At 55.1% G+C, this 15362-nt stretch overlaps 1 protein-coding gene across 2 annotated transcripts; it reads right to left on the bottom strand.

Moving 5' to 3' along the window:
- Positions 1–2507: 2507 nt before the first annotated feature.
- On the bottom strand, positions 2508–15331 carry LOC105505185 (chromosome unknown open reading frame, human C15orf59). 2 transcript variants are annotated; one of them, XM_011932960.1, is made up of 3 exons: positions 14734–15331; positions 13600–13722; positions 2508–3336 (listed from the first exon to the last, which is right to left on the bottom strand). In XM_011932960.1, the coding sequence occupies exons 2-3, from the start codon at positions 13669–13671 to the stop codon at positions 2611–2613; spliced, it is 798 nt and encodes a 265-aa protein (XP_011788350.1). In that variant the 5' UTR covers positions 13672–13722; positions 14734–15331; the 3' UTR covers positions 2508–2610. The 2 variants fall into 2 exon arrangements, with proteins under 2 accessions (XP_011788350.1, XP_011788349.1); XM_011932959.1 differs by lacking the exon at positions 14734–15331 and having other exon boundaries at positions 13600–14220.
- Positions 15332–15362: the final 31 nt, after the last annotated feature.

Here is a 15362-nt window from a genome sequence, read left to right as displayed (position 1 = left end):
ATCTTGCCATGAGAGATGAAATGCAAGCCTCAGAGGGAGAACTGTTATGTCCATCCTCAGCACCAGGTGGGCCCGTTTCTGGGGACTGCCCCCTCCTCACTCTCAGGGTGGGGCAGAATGCAGCTGGCCCCTCTCCCCAGAGGAGCCCCTGGCACTCATCCTCTGAATCAGAGCCCTATCGCTGATCAGCACCAAACGCCTGAGGGTTTCCTGGGGCTGATAGAGGGGCTCAGACCCCTGGTTCTCAGACCTGAGTTGGGAAGAGCTGGCCATGGCCTGTGCCATCCCTGGATTTCCACACTGGTAGCTGCACCCTGGCTAACTCTTTAGGGCTCTGATCTCACCATGAGCTTGAGGAACAAGCCCTACACTGCAGAGCTCCCTAGGTCTGCTCAGCCTTGTCCAGATCATATCCCCTGCAACTGCTCCAGACTTGCCTGTACAATCTCACTGTATGTCCACGGCCAGGGCTGGATAGCACCTCCTCAGGCAGGAGCAGTGGGCGCTGCCAGGCCTGCTGCTCAGGCCCCCTCCGGACAGATGCTGAGGGGCTGTAAACCTGCCTCAATTGAAATGTGCAACAGGGAGGACAGTGATGTCCTTGCTGTGCTGCCAGCCCCACCTCCCCGCTCTGAGCAAGGGGCTGTGAATCAAGCTGCAGTCATCTTCTAACCTTGAGCTACTGCGAGGGACCAAGCGATGGAGTGTTTGTGACCCAGGAGCGGCTCCCAGTTGGATGGGGATGTCTTCTTTGGCCCCACTCAAAGCCCCTGTGTCCTGGAAATCACTGGACATCTGGGTTGAGGCCACACTGACCACAAGGCATGTCCAGTGCCTTCAGTTTGTCAAGTGCTTTCACAGTCACCATCTTGTTGGAGCCCCACAGCAGCTGGTGAGGTAGGTGAAGACTACCAGACCCATTATATAGAGGAGGTAGATAGGCTCAGAGAGGCAAACAGACTTGCCCAAGGTCACACAGCTAACTAGCTGAGCCAGGAACAGCCTGGAAACCACTAATTCTTGGGGGCAGAGTAGCACAGGCTTTGTGGCTTTTGGCTTTGGGGCAGATACCAAACTACTTTGAATCTGTCATCTCATTTGTAAAATGGGGACAGGCGGGGGCATGGTGGCTCATGCCTGTAATCCCAGGACTTCAGGAGGCTGAGGCTGATGGATCACTTGAGGTCAAGAGTTCGAGACCAGCCTAGCCAACATGGTGAAACCCCATCTCTACTAAAAATACAAAAATTAGCCAGGCATGGTGACACACGCCTGTGGTCCCAGTTACTCTGGAGGCTGGGGTAGTAGAATTACTTGAACCTGGGAGGTGGAGGTTGCAGTGAGCCAAGATCGCCCCACTGCACTCCAGCCTGGGTGACAGAGCGAGACTCCATCTCAAATAAAAAAAAATTAAAAGAAAAAAAAGAAAGAAAAAGAAAAATGGGGTTAGTAATAGCTCCTGTCTTGTCAGGTTATTGTGGTGATTAAATGAGATGATGCTATAAAAAGTATTGGGCATAGAAGTAGCATAGAGACCTGCTCAATAAATGTGAGCAACATAATTGTTATTATTATCCCAAGGATATTCAGCTGCTGTCCCTGTGCCGGCCATGCTTCAGATGAAGCCCTGGTGCCTCTAGGCTGTAACCTCATCTTTGTTCAGGACCTGCTGAGGCGGGCTCAGGGACCGGGTGTGGAGATGTGAGGACAGAGTGGGGGCCACTGGGCTCCTTTCCAAGGCTGCCCACTTGGTGAAGGTGGCCAGGAGCCTGTCTATGGCCCTAATTTGTAGCCCCATGGAAGTGGCTGCCTACTTCCTCACACAGATCTCAGGTCTGCTTAGGGCCACGCCAGGGCTGGCTGAGGCTTTGCCCTGAGGTTTTGCTCTTGGTCTCAGGACCAGGCTAAGAATCAAAGCTGAAAGGATTGAGGATGGTCCAGACCCTCCAATCAAACCCCTGCCCAGCCCAGGTGATCCTCCAGGCTCTGTGGATGCCCAGCATCCCAGCACGGAGGACTGTGCCATGGGAACAGCTTGCCATGCCTCTATGTCCCAGGCAACCCTAAGATGGAAGTGGGTGAGGCAGGGCTATGTATCACCGAGTAAGTCTGCCTTGGAGTAGAAGGATGGCGGGTGCAAGTGATGCAGGGCCTGGCCAGAGTGATGCACCCCCAGGCCCTGAGTCCTGCAGTCTCCAAACCACCCTGACTGTGAACCCTGGCTTAAAGGGACACCACTCCCTTTAGAGCCCGCCTCCTGCAGGGGAGTCCTCTCTAGGACATGGCCCTGGCCAGCAGCCAGACTTCACCACAGAGTTCAGGGGCTAGCAAGAGGAGGATCAGACCTCCCATAAGATTTACATATTTTCAGACACCCCCTTCAGGAGTCCCGCAATTAGAAGGGAGGAAGGGCACTCCTGCCCACACCTCCTGGGACCTAGGAGGCCAGTGGGCATCTTCGTGTCTAAGAGGAGCTCTGTGAAAGCTTTGGGGCCTGTGGGGCCGGATCCTTAGCATTTTAAAATTTTATTATGACTTCATTTGTTTAAATATATATATATATATATTTATAGCTCTATGTGCCCACCGCCCTGGCCCCCTCCCCAGCCCCTAGTTTTTCCCCCTGGCTTTCTGTCTAGTAGCTGTATAAGGCAGCACCGTCTGTGTGCTCTTGTCTGACACTGTCTGGGTGCTGCTGTTCCTCGTGACCCTTCGAGTCTGTTCAGGGGCCAAGGTAGAGCCTGAGCGGCGGCTGGTCAGTGGAGAGCGCCGTGACTTGTAGGGGGCTGGGGAGGGCTTGTGGAGGCCTGCGTGGGCCTCTGTATGGGCAGGCTCCGGGGGCAAGCCCACCTCCTCTTCCTCCGCCTCCTGCTCGCCATCCCCCTCTTCATCGTCACAGCACAGAGCGTGGTAGAGCACTTTGTCACTGAACCGCACCCTCTCCCGCGTCCCTGGGGTCCGCTGGGGCAGCTGGCTCTTCACTGCGGGGCCAGCACCGAAGGCCTCCTCGCTGGAGGAGTCTGGGGTCTCCACTCGTGGCCCATTGGGGATGGGCGTGCCACCATTCATGAGGCGGTAGTCAGGGCCAGCCCCTGGCCGAGTCGACTCAGGACCGTCCACGGAGTCCGAGGGGGTAGAGACATCCAGGAAGGAGCAGAACTCCCAGCTGTCTGAGAGGATATCGGCTGTCATGAAGTCCAGGTGGCCCAGGTCAAAGGGGCCACCCACGCCCGCCTTGTCACTGCTAGAGGTGCTGCTCACAGTGGCTGTGGTCCAGTCGTCCGGCTCCAGTTCAAAGTCGAAGTCCGAGGTTAGCTTATCGATCTGGCTCACCACCTGACCAGGAGAGGGGAGAGGAGATGAGAGGGGCCAGGCGGGTCCCTGCGTCAGCCAGGTGTGAGTGTGTTTCTGTCCCGCCCCTGTAGAACCCCTGGCTGGTGAGCATACCGGACAGGGGACAGCCTGCAGGACGGTGACCGGCCTGGAGGTCATAGGTTGGTTTGCCCTGTGGAGGGCCCAAATCAGACCAGACTGGACAGAGCTTGTTCAGTGCCCTGGGGGAGAGGGAACTGCTTTCCAGCCCTGCACACCATCCATGCACTCACCCGTCTCTCAAACACAGCAGCTGCTCTGGGGGCAGCCCCGGTGATCAGGGATGAATCTTCCTTAGTTTGAGAGGGGACCATTTCAGAGGGGCTGAGGGCCTCCAGCAAGCGCATTCCACAAAGAGCTGAGCAGCCCATGCACCCTCAGAGAGGAAATGATATGAGTGATCACAAGGAAGACCCTGTGTGGGCTTTCTAAAGCATCCTGGACCAGTCCTTGCAGCTGGCCGGTGACTGTCGCCCCTGGGTCTCCACCATCCATCAGGGCAAGAACACCGGGTATACAGCACCGGCGGGGTCACCCCACCCCCATCTCCATCTCCATCTCCGGGAGCCTCCTCATTCCTTCCCCTTCCCTGCCCACTGACAAGTGGAGATCAATCCTGGCTTGTTGAGAGAAGGAATAAAGCAAGCATTATTTGATAAGCAATAAAGAAGCTATCTATTCTGGGCCCAGAGCTGCTTGTGCAATGCACTCAGGGGGCAGCTCAGCTGTGGAGGTCACTCCACCGCAGCCTGCCTCGCATAAAGTGAAGCCCTCGGCTTCTATACAGGCGGCTCTGCCTTGGGACACTCCCTTTCCTGGGTGGCCACTGTCAGCACATAAATCAGGGAGGAAGACAGTGGGGGAAAGAGGGAGATTCAGTCAGAGACACAGGGACGGGACAGAGCAAGAGAAGATTCCAACCAAAAACAAAACAGAAAAACAACGAAAGCAAAGCACAGAGGCCAAGTCAGAGTGATGGAGACCAGGAGATCCACACTGAGTTATCCAGGTCAGAATCCAGCCCCCAGCACCTCTCCAGTGCCCTTCACCTGGGGTCAGAGCAGGCAATTAATTAATTAACTCAGTAAGTCCTTAATTCAATAAACATTTGCTGAGGACTGCTGCTGTCCAGGGATGTGCTAGGTATTTGGCAAGGAGTGGGGGTAGTGAGTGCCCCAAAGTGAGAGGAAAGCAAGGACAAAAGTGATGGCCAGAGTGGTTTGGGCCAGTGGGAAGACTGCTTGGTCAGGAGTCAGGGGCTGGATGCAGGAGACCTGGTCAACCATTTTCCCTCTCTAGGTCTCAGTTGCTCCGTCTGTATGCAGAGAGGGTGGGTGAACTAGTTTACTTCCAAGGTTCCTTCCACGTCTGAGATTCTAGGACTCTGTTTATAGGAATGACTCTGAGAAGCTGCTTGGGTGCTGATGCCTAGGGATGGCCCCCTCAGCCATTGCCCAGGACAGGAGTGGGATGAGGCCTCCAGAAGAGCTGGAGGAATCGGGGCATCTGGATTCCAGACTTAGCTTTGACATTGTTCTGTGTGTCTTTGGGCAGGTCACAGAACCTCTCTGGACCTCAACCTCATTCACCGCCAAGTGGGTGTGACAATCTCAGACCACCAAGTGAGCATGACAATCCCAGTCAACCTTATGAGAGCTTCATGAATAACAGTGAGAAGGGCAGCAAAAGGGCTCTGAGAAGCACTGGGGATGAAAATGACACCATCTCCCATCTTTGAGCACCTACGATGCACCATACTTTCGAGTGCTCACCTCCACCCATGAGATCATTATTTCCTGTGTTTACAGATGAGGAGTTGGGCGCTAGTCCCTGGAAAGCTGAGAATCTCCCTCCGTGGCCCCCTGCAAAACTGCACACAATCGTGAAATGCTGCTGTGACTGCTGGGCTTGGGCAGGCGGTGGGGATAGGGCCCTACCCTCCAATCAGGCCACCTCTTCTTGTGCTTCTCCCAGGATGATACCTTCCTGCACCAAAGGAACCTCAGAGAAACTCCTATCTCCCAGAAGCCCTTGCTCAACCCAAGCTCCACCTGAGAGCTGGTGGGACCGCTGGCCTAGGGTAGGGGTCCTCAGACTTGAGTGTCCCTCAGCTCACTCCCAGAGTTTCTGGTTCTGCAGGTCTGGAGTGGTGCTGGAGAAGGTGCCTACCTAACATACCTCCAGGTGCTGCTGCTGCTGGTCCAGAGACATGCTTTGAAAACCACTAGCTTAGGGCACTGGGAGATTTAAGCTGGGTGAAGACCAGCAACTCAAGGCATTGATGGCCTCAGGAGAGGCCCCATCACCTCTGGGGCAGCTATGCCCTCAAATGAGACTCCCCTGATCAAGCCAGAGCTGTGGAGTTTGCTGCCTGCGGGCGGGGCAGAATGCCATTAGGAATTGGAGTTGCATGACTTGGCTGTGACCTCGCAGGGTCAGCTGAGGCCAGGCTGGGCCCAGAAGCTGGGTCTCCTGATGCTTAGTGAGGATGAGCACCACTGGGCCTCAGGTCCAACAGCAGGGAAGATCCAGGGTACACGTGGCAGGGTACACGTACACAAGCCTTTAGGCTGGAACAGTCCCCCAACCCAAGAAGCCCTTCCTCTTCTTTATTAGTATACCCCTCTCTGGTTCCAACCTGGGGGGATGGAGGAAAGAGAAAGAGGGAGGCCTGCATTCCCAAGTCCCACGTCTGCCACCTCTTGGCTGAGAGACCTTAGGCAGATGATTATCCCTTTCTGGGGCTTGATTTCCCGTCCTGTAAAAGGAAGTAACACTCCCCTCCTCACCCAGGGTGATGAAAATTCAAGATATGGGCTGGGTGCACTGGCTCATGCCTATAATCCCAGCACTTCGGGAGGCTGAGGCAGGCAGATCACGAGGTCAGGAGATCGAGACCATCCTGGCTAACATGGTGAAACCCTGTCTCTACTAAAAAAAAAAAAAAATTAGGCGGGCGTGGTGCTGTGCGTTTGTAGTCCCAGCTACTCAGAAGGCCGAGGCCAGGGAATCGCTTGAACCCGGGATGCGGAGATTGCAGTGAGCTGAGATAGTGCCACTGCACTTCAGCCTGGTGACAGAGAGAGACTCTGTCTCAAAAGAAAAAAAAAAAGAAAAAAAAAAAGAAAAAGAAAAAGAAAATTTAACAGATATGAATGTGTTTTACATCACAGAGTCAAGATACTTAAACACTTAAGAACCTAGGCTCTGGAGCCAGACGTGGGATCCAACCCTGGCTTCACTGCTTACCAGCTGTGTGACCTTGGTCAAGTTACTCAACGTCTCTGTGCCTAAGTCTCATCATCAAAGGAGAATTCTAGTAATACCTAATTGATAGGGCTATCGTGAGGATTTAATGACTTAATGCACTTTAGACAGCATATAGAACAAGGCAGACTACCAATATCCACAATGCACCGTTGGGGGCTAACATGTGATCATGCCTCAGCACCAGGCCCAAGAGCAGTGGGAATTAGTTCTGTACCAAAGGAATGACCCTTTGATGTGGGTCCAGTGTCTGTGGCAGAAGTTCCAGTGCCTATGGCAGAATAATGGGACACATTGGGCCTTTCAAAACCTAGCACATGGACAATACCTATTTTGCCCAAAGTAGGGCTGTCTCCAGAAAGAACAGAACCAGAAGAGGTTCTAAAAGCCAACTGGCTATGAGGCCCACAGGCAAATCTGGCCCAATCTATTAGTTGAGACAGGTCACACCACTTGATGAATGAAATAGTGAGGATGTGAAAGGGAAGCCATGTACCCGAGGGTACGCAGCTTCTCTGTGGGGGGGGCCTGGGTCAGTCCACAATCCCTACTGCCCTTCCCTGGTGCCTTGTTTCCTGGGCCAATGGTGAGAGCAGGTGTGGAGCAGGCCCTAGTCTTTCTCTCTGCTTTGGATGTCTTGAAATCTGTGATTTTTCCCTGAGGTTTAATAATCATTTTGCCTACATGTAATTTGGGATTGTCTTGGAGTGCATGGAAATAATTATATACACAGAAGGAAAGAGAGGGGGAGAGAGAGAGTGGAGAAAGAAATGGAACCATAAAATCACAAAATCAGGCAACCTCCAAGCCAGAAGGGACTGCAGGCACTGTTGAATCTACCTGTCTCAATGTGTTTGCTGAGGGGGACAATGAGGCTCAGAGACTGGAAGGAACTGAGCTGGGACCAGAGGGCGAGTCTTGACTCCTGAGCATTGCACCTTAAGACCAAGAATGACTTGCTCTGAAGAGACCAAGAGGGAGCCCTAGAGAGAGAGCAAAGGCAGGACTGAGGGCTACGACAGAACCTGCAGGCCTCGTGCCAGGGGTGTCCCCAACCTCTGTCCTGGTCACAGCCTTAGCACCCCTCACTGAAGAACTGCACCCATCTAGTCTTCCCACTGATAGCAACTTCCTCCCAGCTCTTGCTCCATGCTGCACCTCGGGAACTTTCCCATCAGCCAACAGGACCACGTTACCCCTCTGCTTCTAGCCCTTCCGTGCTCCCCAAACTCCTAAGCCTCCCAAACATAACTCCCTACCCACCCCCTTTCCTCTCCAGCAAGCAGACTCCACCCTGCCAGGCCTGCCTCCTCACCACCCCTACACACTCCATCGAGCTCACTTCTGCCTCTGGGCCTCACCTGATGCGCCCTCCCGCCTTTCCTACTCACTCCGTCATCACTTTGAGAAGGAAGCCTTCCCTGATCCCCAGATGAGGTCAGGTTCCCTATGAAAGGCTCTCAAAGCACCCTGCACCTCTCCTTAAAATGTTACCCAATATTTAACACTGCTACAATTTTGCACCTATATGTTAAAATGTGGTTGATATCTGTCTCCCCACTAGACAGTAAACCCCATGAGGAGCAGCACTAGGTCTCTTTGCTCACTGCTACATCCCCAGCTTGGCACAGGGATTGGCACTTTTTGCAAACACAGCCACTGGATGAGTGATGAGTTGAGACAGATGGCTTAATAAAAACTACTTGGGAGGCTGAGGCAGGAGAATGGCGTGAATCCGGGAGGCGGGGCTTGCAGTGAGCCGAGATGGCGCCACTACTGCACTTCAGCCTGGGTGACAGAGCGAGACTCCGTCTCAAAACAAACAAACAAACAAACAAACAAATAATAAAAAACTGCTAGGGGCTTGTTTTCTGAGGAAGAGTTCTATAGTCCTGGACAATTCCATATTGTCAGACCCCAACCCTCTCTCCAGCCCTGGCTGAGCCCCCTCTCCAGTGGAAGCTTTGCTGTGTTCCTTAAGGCCCTAGAGCTAGGACTGAGGACCTGTAGTCCCAGAACCAGCATCCTGTACCCCTGGATCCCCCACCACACCCCCCAACCTGCCCTACCTCACCTCCCCTGACAAGCTGCCACCTCCTTCCCTCTCTCCCAGCTCCCCAAGGCAGTTGGTTACATAACTGGGGATTCTGCATTATTTATGACCACTGATTATTTTTTAATTCTGTGATTACGTTATTATCTTCCTGGGGGGGCTGTGGAGTTGGAGGGGCAGGGAGCTGACCATGATTCATGGCTCTCATCCTGCAATGTGGCCTAATTGGCCAGGGAGCTTCGGTAAATCTGTCCGGAGGAGGAGAAGGCAAAGGGAAAAGGGAGGAAAGGAAGGCGTGAACAAAAATAATAAGAAAAAAATCCGCGCAATTCTTGCTGAGCTGCAGGTGATGGAGCTGACCCACTTTGGCACAGCTCCGTGGTCCCCAGCCTCTCCTGCTCCAGCTGCTTCCTGGCTGGGCCACATTTATCTCACACTTGCATGGCCTGTGGCTTTCCCTGCCACCTTCAGACAAAGCCCCTTGCTGATGGGACTGCACAATGGAATGGCCAGGTAACAGAATGCCAGGATGCCTGCTTCCTAGGCAAATCCGGTGGGGGGATCCTCCACTTCCACCCCAGGGTGGGGAAAGGTTGTGCCAACCTCTCCATCCTCCTAAGGTGTTTGGGCCAAAGTGGGCAACTATGCCCTTAAGTTATATCCCACCTAAGAGTCACTGATGATGTGGGCGACACTGGTGGTATTAATGCAAGGATCACTATTGGGCCCCCATGTTGAGTGACACCTCGGGGAGGGGAAAACCAAGGATGAGGAAGCCAAGTACCTGCTCAAGATAAGCTTAATACCCGGGGGCTAAGGACGAGGGCCCTTAACCCTGCCCTTGGGAGCTTCTGGTGGGTGAGTAACAGAGGAGCAGTGGGGAGGCAGATTCCCACCCAGAAACATGATCAGCAGATTCCTGGAGAGTGTGTGGGATTCTCACTGAGAACGAATCCAAATTCCGTGCCATGCTGTGCATGGCTTAATGGAATCTGACTCCCTGCTCCCTCTTTGACCTTTCCTCTGCTCTTCTCCTTGTTCACTGCCCTCCAGCTGCTCCGGCTTCCTTACTGAACCTGAATATGCCAAGCACATTTCCTCCCTGAAACCTTGGCACTGGCTGCACCCTCAGCCTGGAATGCTCTTCCCCTAGATAGCCATGTGACTTGTATCCTCACTTCTGTGGGGTCTCTGTTCAAAGGCCACCTTATTGGAGACCCCCTTCCTGCCCCCATCCCTGTCACTCTCTATCCGCTTTCCCCACTGGCAGGGAGTGAGACTGCCGACTACAGGAGAAACTAAGGGCCAGGATGTGGTCCCGAACTCCCTGGTCATGGCTAAGAAACTGATGTGATTCCAGAAAACAAGGCCGTACGTGGAGCTGAGGAGCAGGCCAGTGCTAGAATAATTCATTAAAAACATCTAACAGATACGGAGTGAGCTTTGTGCCTCTCATTGTGCTAAGTGCTTTATATATGTCTCATTTAATTCTCACAACCACCCTGGGGCAGGGGTAGGGGAGGATGCCTAAAATGTAGTCTCCCCATTTTTGCCGATGGGAAAACAGAAGCACAGAGAGGTAAAGTAACTTTTGCAAGTTCACATAGCTAGGGAGAGGGTGGAGTTCAAATGTGAACTACAGGCATCTAACTGCAGAGCCTATGCTCATAGTCCCTGAGCGGTTCTGCATCTCTAACTTAAGATCTACAGAACTTTGAGGAGCTTAAAGAGCCTGCTGGGACTGGCCCAGCATCCTGGAGTATTGGGGAGCCTGGGAGAGATAAGGGCTAATTAATGATTGACCATCATATCCCTCTGCAGCACAATTTTAGCTTTCAAAGCACTTTTATGTTCCTCACCTCACTTGATCCTTTAAAAGACTTTCCCCACCAATGAGACAGAACTTGCTCATTGCCCAGGGAGCCAGTGGCAGAGCTATAGCAGGGGTTTGTGAGGGCGAGGGAGGTGTGGGAGAGGGAACTCCAACTCCTCCAGGAGTGTGAGAAGGTGTTGACCCCCCGCACTGTATGCCAAGCCCCTAATAAATCCTTGTAAGGTCACACCGTGCACTGCAAATCACCACATCCCAATTTCAGAGATGAGCAAACTGAGGCTGAAGGACCTGGGGAGGAAGTGCTTTGGTGTGGCTCATCTTTCAGTGAATTTCAGGCCATATGCTCAAGAGGATGAGGAGGGTCTGCCACAATCAGTGGCATCAGGGGGCTGGGGAAGGGGAGCAGCAGGCAGAGGAGGAAGATGGCCGAGGGGAATAAAGCTGAGCCCTTCCACTCCGCTGGCCTTGTTCTTTCACCAAGCATCTGTGCAGCCCCCCATCGACAACAGTCTTGTACGTGATTCTCTTCTCTACTTCTAAGTGCTTGGCCTGAGACAAGAACCCAGCTGGTGGGTTCTAAGATGGTGCTGCCCAGGTCATGGGGTGAGGTGAGGGAACAAGTGAATGCCTCTCAACCTTGAGCCTACCCATGCCCCTGATAAAAAAAAATGTTACACAAAGAGACTGAGGAGAGCCAGGCAGATTCAGCTTTACAGCTCCCTTGGAGAACCAAGAGCCAAGACCACAGGTTCCAGAGAGCAGGGAGGTTCCAACCCTTTTCTCCAAACCAGGGTGTGGCACCCCCCTTGGTAACCCCATCTCTGGCAAATCCCATCTCACAGGAATACAGTGATGGCATCTCTTCTTCTGCTTGGGCCTCCCAGAGCTTCACCTGCCTTCCTCCACACTCCCCTCTGCCTGTCACCCTGTGTCTAGACCCTGCCTGGGGGATGAGAGAGTTCTGAGGCTTACCCACTCCCTCAGCTGGGTGCCATTGGCAGCGGGCAGGCAGTGGCATACGGGGTAGGCTCTGGTTGCCGTAGCAACCTGCCAAAGTCTTGGGTGGAGGCACATGGCCTACAGGGTGTGTGGGGAGAGGGGACTCATTTTTCTCTGTCCTGGCTTAGGCCTCTGGGCTGCATAGCCTATGAACCTGGAGCTCTGCTATTGGAGACATGGGAGTGGGTGAGTATGAAAGGGAAGGAGAGGGCATCTAAAAGATCTGCAAATAAATTCTAGAGCTATTGCATCACAGATGAGCATAAGGGATCATCTCTGGAAGGCTCCTGTCAAAATGCAAAGAGATCGCCCAGTTGCTCACCTGCTGAAACCCCAGAAAAGGCATCAGGAACCCGAGTTCTAGGCTTACTTCTGCCACTGGTAGGCTGTGTGACCTTGGACAAGCCCCTGTTGCTCTCTGGGCCTCAGTTTCTTCAAGAGTAAATGGACAGGGTTGTTCTATGAGATCCCTTCAAGCTCTGGGTGGCTATGCTTGGGGGGAGAGGGAACACAGATGCCTGGAAGATGCCCAACTGGGAAAAGGCTGGGAGTTGTATCAAAGTTGACTCCCAGGTTTAGAGTCAATCCTGGCTCTTTGTGGGTACCTGCCAGGGCATAGGTCTCATGTCCCTGGCCAAGACTGAGACTGGACAGTTCCTATGGCCCTGATTTAAAATAAGGTGGGGGCAGGCGGGAAACTGTAGTGCCTTGGACCCAAGAGGTTGGAGGAGGAAGGGTTGCGCAGGGGCATCTGGCATTTGATCTCCAAATTGTACTGTCCAAAGACGTGCAACCCAGACTATGGCCAGCCCAGTCCATGGGCAGAAGCACCACCACCTCAGTCTGCCCAAAGCAACAGTCATTCCCATCTTCTGAGATGGGATTTCCTGGCAGGCTCCACGAGGCTGACCCTGGACAGCTCCTGTCCTGGCATCTCTATGCCCATTCCCTACTCCATTCTGAACACAGTGCCCTTCAAACAGCCCCTCCTCCTTGGCTCTCAGGCCAGGCTGCAATGCCACTCTGTCAGCCTGGAGTTGGTACCTACCATCACCCCACCTCTTCAGCCTTCCTAGAGCCCCTATCCTTCCTGCACAGCTAGTCATGGAGAGCTTGAGCCCATAACTCCAGCTCAATCACTCTCCCTGCCGTCTCTGCAGAGGCCCTCGTTACAAGGAGTTGAAATTTGCCTAAAGCCCACCTGGCTGGTATAATGGCACCCAGCGGGCAAATTCAGGCTAGCAGCTCAGAACGCTGGTCATGCATTTTGGACTCGAACGCAGCCCAGGGGGCAGGGCTGAGGACATGTGTACCTCATTACCCCAGTGATGTGAGAAGCAGTAATTAAACCCGGCTCCACTTAGAAAGACAGAGAGGGACACACACATCCCAGCATTTCTCAGTGGTTTTTCAGCCTTGGCAAAAATATTTAGAACGGTGGGATGGAGACACGCATCCCCTTAGGGAAGATTCCTGCCCCTGCCACAATATGCAAGGAACTCTGTTATCCACTACAGCACCCCCAGACCCATTCTTACCCCAGGACAAAGAGGACATAGGCGGCTTAAATTTTTCCAAGATCAAGGTTTCTCAGTATCTGTGTGATTTCTGGGGGTATGCTTTGAGCTGGGCCTCAAGCAGTGGGAATCACCTCAGCAGAACCATCCACACTCTCTCAGGGCCCCTTGTGACCAGGTCAGAGTCTGGGAGACAGATGGTGGGGTCAAGGGTCAGCTTGGGTCCCAGAAGGGTGTCTTCCACTAAGAAGCTGCCGCAGGATTCAGTCCTTACTGGCCATCTTGGCAGCCCTTGGTGCTAACCCAGAGCTCCAGGCCCACTGACATGCTGCTCAAGCAACCTCTACAACACCAAGGCCCCTCCAGCCTTGGGGTCTGATGAGACTTTTAGCAAAGCAGATTTGGGGAAAGGAGAGCAAGGAGAAAGAAGGTCCCCAGTAGAGTGACACATGTGCACACAGCTTTGCACACTCCAACATATTTGTGAGTACATTTTTGTGCCAAGCCCAGGAAGGCCGGCTTAGGGTCTGTCTGGTGGCTGCTCATCCCTCACTTACCTCCCTCAGCTCCTTGGCCACCTCCTTGAGCTCGCGAAGGATGCCCTCAAGCTGCCCGATGACCATCTTCATGCGCTGTCGAATCCGCTCCCGCTCACCACCACTGCTGGGGTCGTCACTGGGCTGCCCGAGGTCCGGGGCGCCCCGAATGTTCATCGTTTACCACGTGGCCGCAGGCCTGCCCATACTCCCCCCAGCTGGGCACACGCTGCGTCTGCCTCCACGGAGCCCCCCACGGCTGGGCAGAGCTCCACATCTTAACGGCCCCCCAGCCCACCCTGGCCCTGGGCGGCCCTCAACCAGCCCCTGCCCCCTGCCACCCCACCTCCTCTGCCTCTGGGTGGGGAGTGGGACACCCAGAGGGAGACAGAGTCTGGCAGAGGGGGTCAAGGTGAGGACACGGGAGGGCAGGGGGAGGGGCCTTGGATCCCAGGAGTGGCCTCCAGGTCTTGAAGTGCCTGTGGGTATGCAGAGCTGATCTCTGCCTGAGCTTGAACACAGAGGCAGGGGGATGACTCTGCAGGGACTAAGGGTAAGAGATGCCCTTGGGATGGGGGAAGGCAGCAGGGATCCCCTCACAACTCCTAGGCAGTTGCAAAGGCAGAGGTCTCTGGATGCAACAGACACCTGCAGAGGGATGGTGGCCAGGGTCTTCCAGATGTGGAAGGGGCTCCGGATATGGGCAGCTCTGGGGAGGGAGCTGGATTGGAAGAGGGCAGCCCCCTGCGGAGAGAGTGAGCCTGGCGTCAGCCCTCCCAGGCTGCAGCACCAGCCGGCAATGCCGCTGCCTCCCTCCTCTCGCCAGCCTGCACCCTTCCTCGCTGGAGATTTTTTTTTTTTCTTTGTGGGGAGGGGTGGCGGAGGCAGATGGTTTACAGCACAGCCCCTCCTCTAGAGGGAAAGGGAGGGAGCCCCTGCTTTAGAAGCAGAAGTCCTCAGCCTGCTACGGGGCACCCTGGCCGTAGCTCCCGCACCCCCCCCCATCCCCCCAGCCAGGCCTGCCCAGGCTGGTTCACCAGAGGACCTCTCCAGTCACCCATCCTCCCTCCTAGCGCCCCCAGGGTGCCCTCGTTCCCAGCGGACCCTCCCTCCCCCAGCCCCGCCTTCCCTGAGAACCCCCACTCCTGGACTCACCGAGGGTGGGGGCACCGGCCTTCCCTCCAAGCAGCGTCGGGGGCCAAGCCCCAAGACCGGGTTGGGGGGCCCCCAAGGCTCCCTAGGGCGGGCTTCTCTCTCTGGACCCTTCGGCCCCTGGCCTCAGGGAGGTCCTCCGAGCCGTGACCGGAGACATCTGGGCGGTGAGGGGGGGGGGGCGGGGCCTCCGCGCTCCAGGGAAGGGGCCAGTAAAAATCTTTCTCAAGCCTCTCCAGGCTCGGGGTCGGGAATGAGCGAGGGTCCGGCGGATTCGGCGCTCTGAGGCCACAGGTGACTGGGGCGCGGGGAGGCCGAGGAGACGCCGGGCCGGTCCCAGCTCGTGAGCCAAAGTCGGAGGGCTGGGAGGGCGCCGGGATCCCCTCAGCCCACGCCCGGCATTCCCCGGGCTCTGCACTGTCCGGGATTCGCTCTGTCCAGTCCAGATTGCCCGGATCCGGGCTTCGCCGGGGTCTGCCCTGCCCTACCCAGCCTGGAGTGAGCTGGCACCGCCGGGCGCCCAGGACGCGCTTAGCCGGGACCCAGAACGTCCGCGCCCCGGCACCCGCGGCGTCCGGAGCGGCCGCGAAGGTCCGTGTCCAGTCCAGATTGCCCGGATCCGGGCTTCGCCG

Source organism: Colobus angolensis, unplaced genomic scaffold (genome assembly GCF_000951035.1).
Source record: "Colobus angolensis palliatus isolate OR3802 unplaced genomic scaffold, Cang.pa_1.0 Scaffold99, whole genome shotgun sequence".
Taxonomy (NCBI): Eukaryota; Metazoa; Chordata; class Mammalia; order Primates; family Cercopithecidae; genus Colobus; species Colobus angolensis.
Note: the sequence above shows the minus strand (reverse complement) of the source record. Positions and strands in the feature narration are given on the sequence as shown.

What these genes read in the sequence shown, in the direction of transcription:
- LOC105505185 (XM_011932959.1), bottom strand. Translation starts at nt 13,755, where the DNA reads ATGAACATTCGGGGCGCCCCGGACCTCGGGCAGCCCAGTGACGACCCC. An exon ending in TGGCCAAGGAGCTGAGGGAG is followed by an intron (nt 3,337 to 13,599) that starts GTAAGTGAGGGA and finishes TCTCCTGGTCAG; the next exon opens with GTGGTGAGCCAGATCGATAA.